Source organism: Trichoderma atroviride, chromosome 2 (assembly GCF_020647795.1).
Source record: "Trichoderma atroviride chromosome 2, complete sequence".
In the NCBI taxonomy this organism is placed as follows: domain Eukaryota; kingdom Fungi; phylum Ascomycota; class Sordariomycetes; order Hypocreales; family Hypocreaceae; genus Trichoderma; species Trichoderma atroviride.
In genome coordinates this window covers 4809994-4827123 of record NC_089401.1, presented here as the reverse complement: position 1 = coordinate 4827123, position 17130 = coordinate 4809994, and the positions used below count along the sequence as shown (strand labels likewise).

Sequence of the window (17130 nt, the reverse complement as noted above, 5' to 3'; positions counted from 1 at the left end):
ACCTCTCTCGAAAAGGTTAGGCGAGTTTTGAGGTCTTGGAGAACTTGACATAGTCGTAGAAAGTATATTGAAAGATTAGAGAGTCGTCAAATTTGGCTGCTTCGACGTCGTTGAACTTTGCCAATCTGGTTTCAGCTAACCCTTGATTTGACTCGAGCACTCTAAAGAGTTCGTGAAAATGTGCTGGAGATGTTCTCTTATCAATTTGCTTAGCATGTTGTCTTGGCCTGTAGTATACAGAACGGGGCCGGTTTCTCTCCATCATTTCCTGCGCTGACAATGCCAGTTGTCATCTTCAGACTTTGGCTTGTTTACTGTAGAAGATTCGTATAATAAATTTGCTCATTTTTGGGAAAGTGAGTATTCGTATCATCAGGTATAAGGAACGGGGTGCAGTCACACGATGTAGATGAAGAATAGGCAAAGACCCCCCACAGGCTCTTTACGTCAGCTATTCTAAAAATGACTTTAAGTTGATCAATACCAGCTCAAAGATTGATCTTTATCAATGTCTACTGAGTAAACTAAATATATAGAATCCGATCTAGGCAATAGGCGGATAGAGTTATAGCCACGAAGAGAATGCAACATCTAATTAATTCTTCAAGGGTGACTGCGCTTCCATGGCTAGCTCAATCACTTTCGAGTCTTCTAATCAGGGTCTTTAGCCGTCACAATATTGTGTCGGGCAAGCTTTTCGTAATAGACAATGCCTTATTCTGGCCAGGCGTAATTATTGCTTAGTCATGTTGCTAGCTATAGCAGCTTCCAAGGCCGAGGTCTATCATCGGGACCCTCTTCAAGGTGTGTATGTCGCCATATCACGACATTCGATTGGCAGCGGCTACCAAGACCAGCTGACAGCATCCAATACCATAACAAGCGAATGATGAGCATCTCCGCGGGAAGCGCTCTTTTACCATGTTCTTCACATATCAAAAATTTGAAACTGCCGGCTCGCAATTTTTATCGTCAAGGTTGAATAGATTTCCCTCTTGAGCGCCCGTCCATGCTAATCCGGCATTCTTGCAGTATCCCGTAGCGAACACGCAGGTTTACAGTACCATAGATGCTTGCGTTGACGCTTATTTTAAGTTTTAAATAAAGATCAATCTAATTTCATTCTTCAAACTTTTATATTAATTTTCACAGTTTTGATGCACTAGGCATGGTTGGTAGTGAAATGCGGTAGTCGCTCGCGTCTTACTTCAATGGCACCCTTGGAATTGGCGGCCTTGATGCTGAGCCACATCTCAAAGGTATCTCGAACCGCCGACTGTTTCCCCTCTGTATTTCAGATAACCTCTCCAGCCGCCGTCTTAGATACCGCTAAATCGATTTGCTATGCGGAGAAACTCTATCAGATTCCCCGCCGCTCGCATTTGTTGTACCGAATAGCGCAATCGAGCATCTTCTTGCGCTGATGGCGCAATTCATTATCACACGCGGCACACTGCGGGGAGACGCAGCTTTAAACGTGCTGCTACATGCAAAGTGCCGTCAACCTGGTTATTCTAGCACGCAATCATAGCGCATAATTAAAGATGCCAAGATTGCGGACTTATAAGTAAATTCATGAGGGGGGCTTATCATTATATGTTGGTAGCTTCTCCGTGGAAGGTATATCGATTCTTTTTTTTATAGCTGCTCGAACACCGGGGAAGCCAATGGCAAGTTGGAAGTTGCCATAAAGGATCTATCAAGCTGAGCTTTCACGCTGCAGACTCATTTCCAACATGGCGGTGGACGGGAAGGACATAAAAATCTATACTAGCACTGAAGAAGTGACCTCTAGCATCATTGGGTCAACCACTCCCAGCGAAGCTCAGCTACTCAGCGATATTCCGGCATCTGAGGAAGGCGGATATGATGATGAGAAAAATCCATTCAGGGACCCCGCCGTTGCTCAGCACTGGAGAGATGTATACGAAAAGTCACAGTACGAATGTCGGCATGTGTTTGACCCGTCGCTGTCTTGGTCGGAAGAAGAGGAGCGTCGCCTCGTGAGGAAGTTGGATTGGCGGATTTGCCTCTGGGCCGTGCGTCAACATTTTATACCACGAATGGCTTTTAGGGATATAACTAACAACCTTCATGAGTTGCATAGTGTGTCATGTTCTTTGGCCTTCAAGTCGATCGTGGAAACCTTGCACAGGCTGTGTCGGACAATATGCTGGATGACTTGGGGCTGACCACAAACGGTAATAATGCACCTTTGGCATCACCATGCCCTGGCCAAACCTACCGCTGACAGCATGAAGATTACAACTACGGCAACAGCGTATTCAGAATTTCTTTCCTGTGTGCTGAACTCCCCTCGCAGCTCATCTCGAAGATGGTTGGCCCAGACCGGTGGATTCCCGTACAGATGGTGTTGTGGTCTATTGTTGCCGTTTCACAGTGCGCTTTGACTGGTCGAGCAAGTTTTCTCTGTACACGGAGTCTTCTAGGCTTTTTGGAGGTTTGCTACCAACTAAATTATTGCATCCGGTTTCACCTCTCAGGCTGACCAACAATATTAGGGAGGGTTTATTCCCGACATCGTTCTTTGGCTTTCTTACTTCTATACGTCCCGCGAGCTACCAGTCCGCCTCAGCTACTTTTGGACGTCTCTATCCGTCACTGGAATTGCCACTTCGTTACTCGCTTTTGCTCTGCTACACCTCCGCGGTGTTCACGGTTGGGCTGGCTGGCGATGGCTGTTCCTCGTTGAAGGGCTCATCACGCTTGTTGTCGGGCTTGCTTCGTTCTTCCTCATGCCAGCTTCTGCCGTACAGACTAAGACATGGTTTCGCCCCAAAGGCTGGTTCACAGATCGAGAGGTCTCTATTGTTGTGAACAGGGTTCTGAGAGATGATCCGTCCAAAGGGGATATGCACAACCGCGAAGCCATTACACCGAAGCGACTGTGGGAGACGCTAAAGGACTTTGATCTTTGGCCGATTTACATCCTTGGAGTTGTTGTCTTTATACCTCCGAGTCCACCTGCAACATACATTACTCTTACACTGAGAAAAATAGGATTTGATCCGTTCACTACTAATTTGTTGACAATTCCATATGTAAGTCTTGCCTGGAGCTTTATTTCGTCATGGACGGCGTTCAATGTCTATGCAACTGAACTGACGTTTTTTTGAAGAATGTCTTCCACATTATCAATCTCATTTTAATCACTCGATTGTCGGAATGGCTAAATGAGCGTGCTTTGGTGTCCATGATACAAGTTCTATGGACACTTCCATGTGTCATTGCTTTGCGATGGTGGCCCGGTGTTATGGTTGATCAATGGGGCACATACGCTCTCGTTACGGTTTTGACATCATATCCGTATTGCCGTATGTCTCAGATACAAAGTTATGCTGTCTACGAATGCTGCTAACTCTTTGCTCCGCAGATGCTATTTTAGTTGGCTGGACATCGAAGAATTCGAACAATGTTGGTACGCGCTCAGTATCAGCTGCGATATATAATGTGAGACATACTTTGAGGTTCAAAAGCTCATTATCCGACTTTGCCTTTGCTAAAATTCGTTTTCTTGTCAGATGTGTGTTCAAGTTGGCAGCATCATATCTGCATACATCTACGTCGAGAGTGATGCTCCGCTCTACCACCGTGGCAACTTCAATCTCTTCATTATCAATATACTCGGAATTGTGCTCTTCCTTCTCGCGAAAGCGTATTATATTTTCCGAAACAAGCAGCGCGACAAGACCTGGAACGCAATGAGCGAGCAAGCGAAGAAAGAATATGCCGCTAATCAGAATATCCAAGGCAGCAAGAGGTTAGACTTTAGATTTGCTCATTAATAATTGATGCCGCCTTGCCAGTCTGGGTGGAGAAAAATACAGCGTCGTGGATAATGAAATAGCCCACTAAAGATAGCTATTCCAAAGATATTAAGCATCTCTGCTTTAAAACTTTTATTCATACGAACGCTCGGAATCTAAAACAGCATCCGGGAGCGTATTGTCTTGTGAGTATATAATATTATATAGCCTCATAAGATGAAACAATATTTCCTCATTTCGCGCTATACAAGTAAGCTGGAAAATTAAGCTGAACCATATCCTGTCCCTGTTTCTTTCTCCGTAGCATTGTTAAATGCCAACGCACACATTATAATTCAGCCACAAATTGTTGCACTTGCCATTCAGCTCAGTATTCCATTTGCGAAACTGCGCATCCGTTATGCGGTAATGCTTTTCGATGCTGGCGCACGAGTCGCCCGACTTGATCAGGTGAAACTTCTTGCAGCTAGAGATGGTCCCAGGCTCTGCCCCGTGGCCTGGGAGACTGCTGGTCGGCTTCTTAGCCTTGGTGGTGCCGCTCACTGCCACGCACTCGTAGTTACCGGCGACGAGGTTGGAGCAGTCGGCCTATGGGGTGTGTGTCAAGATGAGGCATTTCAAGGTATTTTACCAGTTGCAATACTCACCTTGATGTTGTTCCACTTGAGGAAGTCAGCGAGGGACACGCCGTTGGCAGCGGCGATTTCAGCACAAAATTTATCTCCCGTCTGTTGCACCCACTTTGTGCCTGGAAGGACAACAGATTAGCTATCGTGACGATAAAACCACTTTATGGTGGATGGTGATGTATAAATTACACTTCGACGTCGCCCCAGATTGGGTTGGAGATGGAGAGTCTTTGGAGGTAGTGGCCGCTTCCTTTGAGGTGGATGTTGAGGTCACTGCCGTTGTTGTGGACTGAGTCCACTCAACGCAGTATAACGAGCCAGACCTGAGGGCAGAACAGTCCTTGACGCTGGGGTTGTAGCTCTTGAACTGTGCTTCGGTGATGCCCCAAGCAGCTGCCAGAGAGGCACAGGTGTCTCCGTCATTTGCATCGGCTGAAAAGGCGCAGTCCCGTTTCACAAACGGGAAGGCCAAGCTGCAGGCCATGAGGGTAAGGAGAGGCAAGAAGCTGCGAGTGAACATGATGTTTTGCTACTACTGATGGAAGCAGGATGAAGGGGGGGATTCAGAAGCTGTGTTGCAGAGAATAGTCATGAATATTGGCCATCCCTCAGGAGTCTTTAAATAAGAATATCTAGCTGGGTACAGGCATTTAGCTAAGAGTGTATAAGGAGCGGCTCGAACTTGGCGAGTGTAGCATAAGAGCGTGTTAGCTTTAAAAATGCCACGTAATAGTCACGTTCAATAGTCCATGTATATTGTATCCAGAGCTACTAACTACTTTAACTTTCTTAAATAGGTAGGTAGTTCGGGTGAGGCCTCGTCAAAGAAGAACATCCATATATGGCAAATGCCACAAACCAGGCAGCTTGCCGCGTAGCTGAGGTCCATGTCTTTACTTTGTGCTCTACCTTGTGCGTCCCAAGCTTACAAAGAAAAACAGAAACACAGTCAATCTAATCTCTTCTGGACGACGGCCTCGGGGGTCCCCGCATTATGCTTAATTATCATAAAGTTCCTAATGTAGCGTCCCATGTCCTGCTTTGTATGATGCGAGCAACAGCGAGAGAAGCATAAATGGAGTTGGATATAGTATATGGGACCTGTGGTTATGTACTATCCTGCCTATCACACGGCCCACAGAATCTTTCATAATCAGTAGTGTCCATTGTTTATATTGGTGGCAGCTCTTGCATGGTTTGCGACTCATCCCGGAGACGACATTGAGCATTCCTTCTAAGACCCCCAATAGGCGCTTCTAGAATATAGCCGAGTATAAGACCGCTCGGCAAATAATGGATATTATTTATATGTATTGACATGGATGTCCACGGGTAGTTTAGGCCCCGGCCACCAAATCAGTACCCACTGGTAGTGTAGACACAAGCTTCACAAGGACGTTGTTGCGCAAGAATCTATGAGTCTAGATGAAACCCAAGCCTGGGAACGGCGTTAGACGGAAGCCTTTATCTTCAATGCCAAGGGACTCGGAGAGAGCAGACTCGCTTGTTAACGAAATAAGCAGGAAGCCACCATGCTTGTCCCTTACAGTACCAACAACCAACGCAACAATGATACGTTACTCATGCTGCTTTCTATGCGTATCGTGATAAAGGAGCTAGCTCTAATCAAGAGGAAGCCGCATTTCATTTGATTATGGATAGGGATAGCAATGTGTTTGCATCGCACAACAAATGTTTGAGTCATGTGAAGGAGCCAATTGCAAAAGGCTATGACTGTCTAATGAAACTTGAAATGTCTAACAACATGAATGTTGTGAGACGTCGAAAGACATAAGGAAATAGTGAAAGCGTAGGACTATATACAGTAGAAGATTGGAGGTTAAACTAGAAGCTCGTCGGAATGAGCCTTAGCACTAGAAATGCAACATCGTGTATCGAAGAGTCCCTCTAGCTTTAAATTAGCCACTAATGATAGTGGTAGAAAAGGTTATATGACCTCTTCATACCTCCTACCTCCTAGCAAGACTACATGATTTGCTTAAAAGACTACAAACATGTAACAAAGTAGATAAATCCAAAACCCTACTTAGAAACCCCAATACAATACGCTGCCCCTGACTGGAAGCTGCATCCAACGTGTTAGATCATCTGACAACGACAGCCGGAAGGTACATGACTTGACTTACTGCGTACAAGCCCCGTTCAAGACAGTGTTCCAGGCATCTATTGTAGTATTTGTCAGCTGAGAATATGAGAAGATGTTTGAGACTCTTCTTCTTACAGAGATTCGCAGTTGTGATGCCGTTCGCCGCGGCGAACCCGTCACAGGTCTGACCTGACTTGGCGAGGGCATACTTGTTGCAGTTTTTTGAGATACCAGGTTGCGTGGGCCCAGGTGGTTCACCTTGGTTGTTGTAGTTTTCGCCGTTTTGCTGGTCGAAGGCGCCGACGTTAGGGTGCTGGTGGCGTTGCTAGGGCTTAGGACGCAATACTGTGTCTAGGGTTAGAAGATCAAGGGGCTCAATGACGATGGGGAAAGGATTTGTCTTGTAGACGTACGGCTGCGTGAGACCACAAGCTTCGACACTGTGGTCCTGTAGGAGTAGTAAATGTCAGCGACAAGTGATGAATAGGGGGCGCATGGTCGACCGATAGGTACCTATCTGGGGATTCCAGGCGTAGAATTGAGCGATTGTGATCCCCCCAATCAGAGAGGATGGAGGAACAGCTATCGCCTGAGACAGAGAGGATGCCAGGGTCAGCTATGCTTCTTCTCGTGGCAGGGTATGCAGCAAAACCATCTCACCATCCACTGTTGTGTACCACACAAGACATCGAGTTGTGGCTCCCGGAGTAGAGCCCTCGGGGGGCGGAACGAAGTCGTAGTCGGCATCTGTCGAGCCGGTCGTTGTCGAGTCTACAAACCCAGTCAGCCATCCAAGTTACATGCCTTATTTGATCCTTCAAATCTCGCCCGCCCCTACACTTACTCGCTGGATCGTACAAGAGGCCGCAATATGACGTATTCTGCTGTAGCACGCAGTCCCACGCGGAGTAGTTTCTGCCATTCAACACGCTCGGATTCCACTCGATCTAGGAATCCACATCAGCATTATACACGGCCGCGGCCGCATTACACATCATCTTGGAGTAGGGGTTGTCCCACATCTTGAAGCAGCCAGCAACTGAGCCATTGGCAAGCGGGTACTTGGTAACCATGCCCGTCGGCAGCGGGGGCATCGTCCAAATGGTAGTGACGGTCGGCAGATCGCAATAAGCCATTGATGACCCGGACGGCAATGGAATCACAAGCGTGCTCACGGTGGTGGCGGGCGGCAGCGATACGGAGGGCGTCGTGTAGCCGCCCGGGTTACTGACGCAGAGGATACGGCCGACCATGTGAGCCAGATCCCGGCACTGAGGGTCGAGCATCGGATTCCACAGGCGCACTTGCAACGGCCAGAGGCCGAAGCGGGTGGCGATGCTCTCGCACGTATCGTTGGCGGCCACCGTGTATGTCTGGCACGAGCCCTGGATGCACAGCGACGTCTTGTTGCCCGGAAAGCCAACGCAGCCCGACTGTAAGTGATTGATGGCCAGCAGCTGCTCCGTGCCAATGCTGTGGCTCTTGGCGAAGTCGTCGCAGCTCGCGTTTCTGGCCACAGGCACGCTGGTGCCCGAGCAGGGCGTGGGCTTGGGGTTGTAGCCCGAGACGATAGTGCTGGATCTTAGTATCAGCTCGTGCGTGCTGCGGCTCATTACATGCATTTACTCACTTGTTGTTCGCAAGAATGACAGAGTACTTGGGCGTGGAGAGTGGCGCCGCCGTGGTCTTACACGCAGTGGTGATATGCGAGGACCACGCGCTGGCTTCTTCGGACGAATACTCGTCAAAGCCCTCGATTCTCGCCCTGACTGCCCCCAAGCTACAGGCGTCGCAGCTTGAACTGGTGAGGACGAGATTCTCCTCCCCAGCCTTCAGATAACACCACTTAGCTGGATCCGAACTGTCCCATTGTGAATTAGCCGTGGGCCCATACATGCTGACGGGGATCTATCATAAAAACATACTCGTCCTGCAGGCAATTGATCTTGTAGTTGAGCAAGAAATAGTCGGCCAGGTGTACTGGTCTGATAGAGCCGCCCTGGATATTGTAAATATCATCATAGAGCCCCGTTCCAGGGATCGGCACAGAGCCGTTGGAGGGCGTGCTGGAAGTGACGTCGTTGGCGCAAGCGCTCAAGACATTCTCGCGGTAGCTGGCAATGGACTTTGTGCATTTCGTGACGCACAGCGCCGTCAGGTTCGCCTCCGTCAGAGTGTTGAGAGTATAGAGCGCCAGCGGACTGATGAGGAGGCTGGAGCAAGATAGAGGCTTGGTCATTGCGCTGGCGCAGCCGCTGGACAACGATGCGACCTGCGAGGCCGAGAAGAGCTGGACCAAGGAGTCATTGCTGGCGACAGAGATGCTGTTGGGCCGCGAGATGTTGATGCTGCGCGCGTCAAGATCCCAGAGCGGCGGCAGGGCTGGCACCACCTTGGCTGCGCATATCGACGCTGTGATGGACCATACGGCCAAGCGGAAGGACATCCAAAGCGGCGACATGATTGTTTGTTCTTGCTCGCTTCTGGATCGCCAGCCCAAAGGAGTCGCAGTCCCAAGGCACCATATGAAGGAGCTGAACGAGGCCTCCTCGGGACACCGAGTGCGGAGGGCCGGAGACGTGAAAGGCGGCTCGACGATAATGACGCCTCAGAACATCGGATGTCCCCGTCTTGCATTGCTACTCGCAGCCGAGAATATCTCACCTACTGCGTCACGGTATCAGAGTCACGGTGCCACGCCACACTGTATGATATGAATCTGAGATCTTTCAAACGTTACCGGGCTGTACGATATGGATCTGAGATCCGTCTAATGTTACCAGAGGGCAATTCGCTTAACTTGTCCGGAGTACTTGCAAGGCGATTGCCTATCTCGGCGGCTGTGGGAATTAAAGAACACGCTAGAGAAACGAGGCTCGGGCCGGTCCCGCCCCCTACACCAAAAAAGGCAACAAGCTTTTCATAACTAGGTACCTATAAAAGGCTTCCACCAAGTATTTTCTCTTAATAATGAATCTCGGTTGTCTTACATATACTATAAGGCTTCTCGCGACAATACCATACCTGTGCAGCGGTACCTTATACAACAACTTGCCTAATCAAGCAAACCTGTAATACAGCGCTGCACTTTGATCTTGCAACAGGCCTTTATCTGAGCTACACAGCCGCTTGATGATACAGAATCTTTGTATCCAGTAACTTGGGGGTCATGAGATGGTCGATATCAGCGCAGATCTGAAAATGAGGTTACATGCTGTAAGATCTGGGAAGGGGTCGCAAGGGGCTCAACCGGAAGATGTGAACAGAACGTTATACGCCCAGCAAGCGCGGGCTCCCTGGATAAGAAAACTTTGCACGCATCCTCTCACTTACTTCAGTTGCTTCTTCAGCGGTGTTGAAATTCTCAATTGCGTTCGTTCTTTAAGCACCTACCATGAGTAAACCTTCTCGTAGGAGCTCCCTATGCGGGCTCATGATACCAACCTTGACCTTCTTTCTTATCCTTCTTGATCTTAGTTTCTCTGCTCTCGCAGACTTTGCACCGGCACCAGAGGCTCTCTCAGACTACGGCAACGCCACTTTGGCTCCCGGAATCTTCAGGAGGCAGCTCGGCAGTAGCTCCGACGACCATAGCTGCTCCAAAGACAAGAAGTGCCTCAACGGCGCCTGCTGTGGTGCGAGCGGATGGTGCGGCTACGGCCAGGTGTTTTGCGGCGATGGCTGCACGTCCAATTGCGATGCGAAAGCTGAGTGCGGCAAGGACTCGGCCAGTGGCTCAGCTGCCTGCCCCTTGAACGTCTGCTGCAGCCAGTTTGGCTTCTGCGGAACAACTACCGTGAATCAATCCACCTTGAAAACGCATCTAGACAACACTGACAAGTACAACTGGACAGGAATTTTGCCAGAATGGCTGCCAATCTAACTGCGGGACTCCAAAGGACCCAGGCGGCGGCGGAGATGCCCGTGACCGCGTTGTTGCTTACTACGAATCATGGCGAGCACACCTCGATAGCTGCGGCGTCATGACCCCAGCTCAGATTCCGGTTGAGGAGCTGGACATTCTCAACTTTGCCTTTGCCTACATCGACACCAGTGTAAGTGGTTTGCCCAATGCTGCTTCACCAAGCTTGATCATCTCTAAACATGTCCCGTCTTCATCAGCTCAACATTGTGCCGATGGCCAGTGACGCCTCGTTGGACGATCCATGGGAGATATTCCATGAAGTCACCAATGTCAAGTTTCGGAACCCAAAGTTGCAGGTCTGGCTGTCGATTGGCGGCTGGGACTTTTTTGACGACGGAAGTCAGTACATTATTTAGCCTCCCACTTCTTGAACCCCGTGCTACCCTCAAGCTGCTGACTCCCGAGAACAAAAGCCGACACTCAGCCAATCTTTGGTAAAATTGCTGGGAGTGCCATCTTGCGTTCCGAGTTTGCAAATCGTCTCGTGCGTTTCATGTCCCAGTACGGCTTCGACGGTGTTGACTTAGACTGGTATGTATTTCCACTCCATACACACGCTGGTAGCTAGATCTTAAACCACATCATAGGGAATACCCTGCCGCCCCCGACCGAGGAGGTCATGAGGCTGACATTAAAAACTTTCCTTTGATGCTCAAGGCCATCCGTGATGAGTTTGACGGCTCCGGCCACGGCACCTGGGGTATCTCTTTCACGGCACCCAGCTCGTACTGGTACCTTCGCGGCTTCGACCTGCCCGGGTTGGCCCAATACTCAAACTTCATCAACCTCATGTCCTACGACTTGCACGGCACGTGGGACCAGCACAATGAGATTGGTAACAGAATGTATGCGCATACCAATCTAACTGAGGTCGAGCTGGCCCTGCAGCTGTTCTGGCGCGTTGGCATCGATCCGGCCCTCATCAACCTTGGAATCGGCTTCTATGGTCGCTCCTACGCCGTCGCGGACCCGATCTGCAATCTCGTCGGCTGCGAGTTTCTGACGGGCAACCTCCTGTCGAGCGGCGGCGCTGCTGGGCCGTGTACCAAGACCAGGGGCATTCTTTCGTACGAGGAGATCAACGACCTTATTGCGGCCAACCAGGCGAAGGCTTTGGTCCGTTATGACGAGACTGCCGCTGTGAAGATGCTGATTTATGGCCAGGGCATGAACTGTGAGTGTGGATAGCCGTCGAGCTCGTCCGTGATCTAGGACGCCGTGACTGATGATTGCCTCTAGGGGTCTCGTACGATGACAAGACAACCTACCAGCAAAAAGTAGACTTTGCCAACGCGCGCGGCCTGGGCGGTCTCATGATCTGGGCAATTGACCAGGACGATGAGCGCTACACGGCCTTGGAGTCGGTGCTCGGCAAGGACATCGATCCAGGGGTTGATCTAAGCCCTACCAAGGACTCGGATCGGTTCAGCTTGAGCTTGTGCATGTACACCAAGTGCGGAGATGTCTGTCCGGACAACACCAAGGCAATGGTTAGTGGACGCCAAAGTTTACACTCTTATCCGCCGAGGCGGATCTGGCTGACATGTCCATCTACTAGACTTGGCTTGATCAGGACAGCGACGGAAACTCATGCAGAAGGATAGGGCGCTTCTTCGGCTTTGATCAGCCGCTACGACGGTTCTGTCAGTGACATCCGCGCTCCGCTGTATGACTATTGATATTGATATGTCGTCTAACTCATGCACTGTAGGCTGTCCGCCTTGGGGCGCTCCGGACCAGGCTACTTGCCACTGGAGCAAGGGCTGTTACAGCCAATGTGACATTGGTGAGGTAAGTTGACGTCCAGTCTCGCCGGCCAAGGCACACTTGGGACGTAGCTTATTTGCTTCATGTAGATCACCATGGCCCTCGACGACAACAGCGATCAGCAGGGCGACAAATGCTTGTTTGGACGACGTGCTTATTGCTGCCCTTCCGAATCGGCCCCCACTGCTCCCCAGTGCAAGCAAATAAGTTCCTGGGGCGGGAAGTGCAGCAGTGACCTGCCGCAGAAGGTGGGCGCCATCTCAGGCATATTTGTCGATATCCCTGTGTGCTGTCCTGCCGACGTCAAGTACAAGGACTGCAAGTGGTACGGCAAAGGAAGACCTTTCAGCTGTACCGACTCACAATGCCCGCCAGTGAGTGAACCCGAACACCCCCCTGAATTGGGACACAAGGTCCGCTTAACACAATGTGATAGAGGAAAGTTGAGATCTACACGAGCCAAACAGATGACGAGGGCGACTGGTGCTTCTTCGGCACCACTCATTCGCTCTGCTGCGACCCAGGAGAGGGGTACGGACCCGACTAATCTTCAATGTTCTCCCATGGGCTCTATTTTACTAACAGTGAACAACAGATTCGAGTCGGGAATCTTACCCGTTGAACTGGATCACATTTTCCCAGAGTCAGATAAGTTTACCGCCAATGATGTCCCCAGCTACGCCGAGGCATTCTACCAGGACAAGGATTCAAAGCCACTCGACCCGGGTAACCCCAACGATCCCAACACTTCGCCCTTTGGTAAGCTATGCCTGCAGACCTAGACAAGAATAGGGCTATTCGCTGACCGTTGTCTTTCCTCCTTGCAGCTTGGGTCATCGTGGTGGGATGCGACCATGATGTGCAGACCCTAGACAAGCGTCAAGGCTCGCATCTTGATGTTTTTGACTGCCCTGACACCCATCCCGATGACTTCAGTGTACAGTCTCTGCGCGCCGTGTGCACAGACGAGTCTCCAGGCAACAACTGCCAAGATATTCTCCTCGGCGGCGCTGAGAACACGGTCCTGCGCCTTCCACCCGACTGCGGTCCTGATGACTATGTTCGAGTCGTATCCTTCTCTCGGCTGGAAAACGCAACGGCGCCCGCCCACCTTACGAGGCGCCTTGCCAATGCTCCCAAGATCTATGAGATTAGGTATGACTACGACTTTGGCAAGGTCAGGGAGAAGAAGGAGAGACAGCAGCGGGGCCTGGATGCTCGCGCTGACGGTTGCGGCGACATCTACTTCCGCGTTGATACTTCTGACCAGCCCAATTACTGGCACGGTGAGTCTGTACACGCCGGTGCCTTTCCCCTGGCAAAGAGAGTAGAGTATAGTACTGATTGCGTGTCCACCTTGCAGAGATTGTCCGGTCGAGCCCCCAGGGCAAGATCGAGAAGCGGTCGCCGCAAGATTGGCGCCAGTTCCACCTGGACTGGTTCCAACAGCACGGCTTCATGAACAACACGGCCCGCGAGGACAGAGTCGGCAAGCGAGGATACGGCGACGACGGCTGGTGGAAGAACGTGTTCAACAAGCTCGCCATCCTCCCGCCGAATACACTAAACCACGGCATCTACAGAAACTACCCATTCTCCCAAATGCTGTACAACGCCCGACGGTCCTGTCCTCCCAATGCCGATGCCAGTATCGAAGCCAAGATCGACGGTTATTTCGACGCCAACCTGGGCTTCGGAATGTCACTTGTCGGCACCCTGACCAACTTCAACCTCGACGATGCCTACGCTTACTTCGTCCTGGACGGCGCCAACGCCTTTGCAAAGGTCTCCATCACTGGGCAGGCCGACTTCACCATCTCTTCGGGCAACATCCCCTTGCGTGCGTCTCCAAGCCTAGCCCTAACCTGAGCTGCAAGCTGACCGGTGCACAGTCGAGAACTTTGCTCCTTGGGGTGGCAGTTTCAACATCAAAGGGTTCGTCCATCGTCTACAACTCCCTTGCCACCCTCAATGCGCTGCTAACTGACTGCATCAAGCATTGCTACCGTTGGCCCCTTTGTGGACATCACGGCCCAGTTGCAGTCGCTGGCGACGGTCTCCGGCAGCCTAGCCAGCCAAGTGCTCATCGCGACTGTCAATCCGCAGGTCTTCATGTACCCGGCCTCTCTCTGGGCAGAGCCGGATCCCGAGCCTTTCTCCATATACACCTTCAAGGAGTCGACAAAAGTGGACGCCGGCACCGAAGCCAACGTGGCGGCTGAGGGCCACGTCGTCGTCAAGGTCGACCAGAGCGCCGCTTTCAAGATCCAGATACATTTCCTCTCCAGCGACCTTGTCAACACGGACATCCGCGCCACGTACTCCAACTCGATGGACCTGGGCGTCGGCGCGGGCGCGTCCTCGGGTAGCGACAAGTGCTCCGGCATCTGGTACTGGATGAACTGGGCGGCCAGCGTGACGCTCAAGATGGTGTCGCCGCTGCCCAACTGGGCCCAGCCGGACAACCTCAACAACGAGCTCTTCAGCACCCAGTTCGGGGTCGTCCCTAAGAAGTGCTACGGCTGGTCCGAGTCTAGGGACAAACGGGAACTGCTGCCGCTCTCCTCCGATGACACCGGCAAGGCCCTCTCCAACACCACCGTCATCGACGCGATGCTGGTTCGGCGCGCCGGCGTGGACGACCAGAATCCGCTGTTCCCAGACCCCGGCGGCTCATGTCTCCGATGCGCCACGGACACCAACACGCCGCTGGGTAAGTGTGACACAACCGTCTATGGAGACGACGGCAGCGAGCCCCTGGACTGCCCCGACTCGAGCACATCCGCCAAGAGGGCGCTGGAAGGCGTCATGGAACGGGGCCTGATCCAGAAGCGTGGCACCAAGGCAGATTTTGGCATCTGCCAAAAGGCTCTCAAAAAGGCTGGCGGCATCACTGTGAGAGGAATATCCTTCCCGGACTCGAGAGTCTTGGTCGCCGATGCTTCCGCCGGGACTCCAAAGTACGGATCTTGGACCACGTGGGCACCCGATGACTGGTCAGACTGCGATAACATGGGTAAACTGCCCCAATGAATACCTGGTGAAGCCGTCTCAAATATTGACTGATACATTTCTTAGGCTTCCGTCAGCAAAGCAACCCAGCCCCAGAAGATGTCGACACAAGCAAATATGGCACGGAGCATATTCTTGTAAGTCAGAAAATACATGGACCCAGATGAGCCATTGCCGTAAACACTTGCTAACCGCAGCTTCACCACATATAGGAATGGCAAATTGTAAGATCCCATCCGGTTTTTGCCGGCCAGTGTGGCCTGACACTCTGCCCTCCAGCTAACCTAACCCGCCCCTTTTTCATCCCACAGCTGAAAAACTTCCTTCAGACAGTCGGCAGCGATGAAACGGACGCAAGCTACGACAACTGTGCATCTGACGCTTTTAAGAAGGCGAATTCGCTCACGTCTTGGGACTTTGTGCGTGACGACCAGGAGTGGTCTAACTGCCAGCACCTCAAATTCTGGTGGGCCGGCAAGCCTATCCCCGTCCCCTGGTACACGAGCGCGAACAAGCAGTTTACGCCCCTCAGCATCATGGGGCAGGTTCTTCCCAACAATGAGAAGTCCTTCAACGAGTTCCAGCTACTGTACATGAATGTCAACAGCGCGAAACAGGCGTACGTGGATTCATGCATTCTATTCAGTGCTATAGAATGGACACAAGATCCGTTGCTGACCGTGATTTCTCTGTTGTCTAGGGCTTGGTCCTCCAGCTTTAGGAATTACATTCGGGATTACCGATCTTGTATCAAGAAGGAGAGGTGGGCCGAGGCCATGAACAAAGTCCGGCTCGTCATTTGGACTCTGAAATATGTGAGTATCCTACACACCTGCAGCATTTCCGCGAAGAGTTTTTCCGTGCACCTTCTCCTGGCATTGAACAATGGAACTGACAGAACATCACATTATAGTCCAAGGCTACAGAAGACATCTTCAAGGCACAGGTAAAAAGAGTAGGGAGCTGGCTGTAAGTCGGCGCCATATATGGGACATCTCCACATCAAACTCCAAGCTAACATTTGCATAAAGTGATCAATCAGAAAACGCACTTGCCGCTGTTGTATGTTGTTCTTCAATATGGCCCATCTGATTGTGAGTTGGCTGACTAGTTACATAGAAAGATACATCGTGGAACAAGTGCCAGTACAAGAAGCTAGGCCTCGGGGACAAGTGGCGCACGTTTATTTACTCCTACACAAATACAGTCGTCTCGAGGTTCACCAGTAAGTACCCAGGCCACTTCCCTTGAGATGGCCAACTATTGTCGAGGCAAGTCCGTGGTACTAAGACAGCCCTCGCACCAAACAGATAACATTCAAGACGGCATTAGAGATATCGAAAATGCGCTCAACATTGGCAAGGACAAATCGAATACGGGTGGGGCCACAACGGGGGCGTCAGAGCAGAATAAGGATCTGTTGGCCCGGCTTGACAAAATCAAGACCTTGTGGGCCTCGGTAGGGCCGTGGACTAATCCTTTACCTGCCGACTGGGAATAGTTCAATCCAAGAGGTTTTGTGTTTTTTATATGTGCGATTTGGTAAGCCAGCAATACTATCATCAATAAAGCATCCTGAACTAGCGGAATCCCCCAGTACAGGTAGACTAACATTCTGCCTCGAGAGAAAGTTGGAACCCCCTTGTTGCTCGAGAAAGGCAGTCGTGGGCGAAAATTCTCAGCTGGGCTATTGTGCGTCAATAATGTTCTCAGTATTGCTTAAGGATGACTGGTTTGTATTATTAGAGTGCTTGGCGAGGTAGCTAGAAAATACTTGAATACTAGTCAACCTACTCTGTCCTCTTATTGATAGATGTTTCCTAATTGGAAGAAGCACTCTATTGCGGCGCTGTAGAATATAGAAGTATATAATAACGCTGGCTACGACTTATGCACACTTCA

The 17130-nt window shown here is 50.9% G+C and overlaps 4 protein-coding genes across 5 annotated transcripts; 2 read left to right on the top strand and 2 right to left on the bottom strand.

Annotated features, from left to right (window-relative positions):
• Positions 1-811: 811 nt before the first annotated feature.
• Positions 812-3806, top strand: TrAtP1_004393 (uncharacterized protein; the record flags this gene model as incomplete). Its single annotated transcript, XM_014083934.2, has 8 exons — positions 812-977; positions 1033-2039; positions 2108-2201; positions 2262-2461; positions 2523-3062; positions 3140-3335; positions 3395-3471; positions 3543-3806. Exons 2-8 carry the CDS (start codon positions 1737-1739, stop codon positions 3804-3806), a joined length of 1674 nt encoding a protein of 557 aa, XP_013939409.2. The 5' UTR covers positions 812-977; positions 1033-1736.
• A 291-nt stretch (positions 3807-4097) lies between these two features.
• Positions 4098-4937, bottom strand: TrAtP1_004392 (uncharacterized protein; the record flags this gene model as incomplete). The annotated part of the gene is made up of 3 exons (XM_014085028.2): positions 4098-4376; positions 4436-4536; positions 4607-4937. 3 exons carry the CDS (start codon positions 4935-4937, stop codon positions 4098-4100), a joined length of 711 nt encoding a protein of 236 aa, XP_013940503.2.
• Positions 4938-6560: 1623 nt separating this feature from the next.
• Positions 6561-8985, bottom strand: TrAtP1_004391 (uncharacterized protein; the record flags this gene model as incomplete). The annotated part of the gene is made up of 9 exons (XM_066112279.1): positions 6561-6601; positions 6660-6849; positions 6938-6972; positions 7038-7106; positions 7185-7295; positions 7369-7471; positions 7565-8099; positions 8155-8385; positions 8450-8985. 9 exons carry the CDS (start codon positions 8983-8985, stop codon positions 6561-6563), a joined length of 1851 nt encoding a protein of 616 aa, XP_065968362.1.
• Positions 8986-9957: 972 nt separating this feature from the next.
• Positions 9958-17029, top strand: TrAtP1_004390 (uncharacterized protein; the record flags this gene model as incomplete). 2 transcript variants are annotated; one of them, XM_066112277.1, is made up of 23 exons in its annotated part: positions 9958-10320; positions 10379-10579; positions 10647-10788; positions 10863-10980; positions 11037-11623; positions 11689-11939; positions 12008-12092; positions 12161-12240; positions 12306-12590; positions 12653-12747; positions 12812-12975; positions 13044-13502; positions 13580-14056; positions 14109-14151; positions 14214-15232; positions 15295-15365; positions 15441-15452; positions 15540-15847; positions 15929-16043; positions 16142-16197; positions 16260-16290; positions 16348-16453; positions 16539-17029. In XM_066112277.1, the coding sequence occupies 23 exons, from the start codon at positions 9958-9960 to the stop codon at positions 16727-16729; spliced, it is 5259 nt and encodes a 1752-aa protein (XP_065968360.1). In that variant the 3' UTR covers positions 16730-17029. The 2 variants fall into 2 exon arrangements, with proteins under 2 accessions (XP_065968360.1, XP_065968361.1); XM_066112278.1 differs by having other exon boundaries at positions 16348-17029.
• Positions 17030-17130: the final 101 nt, after the last annotated feature.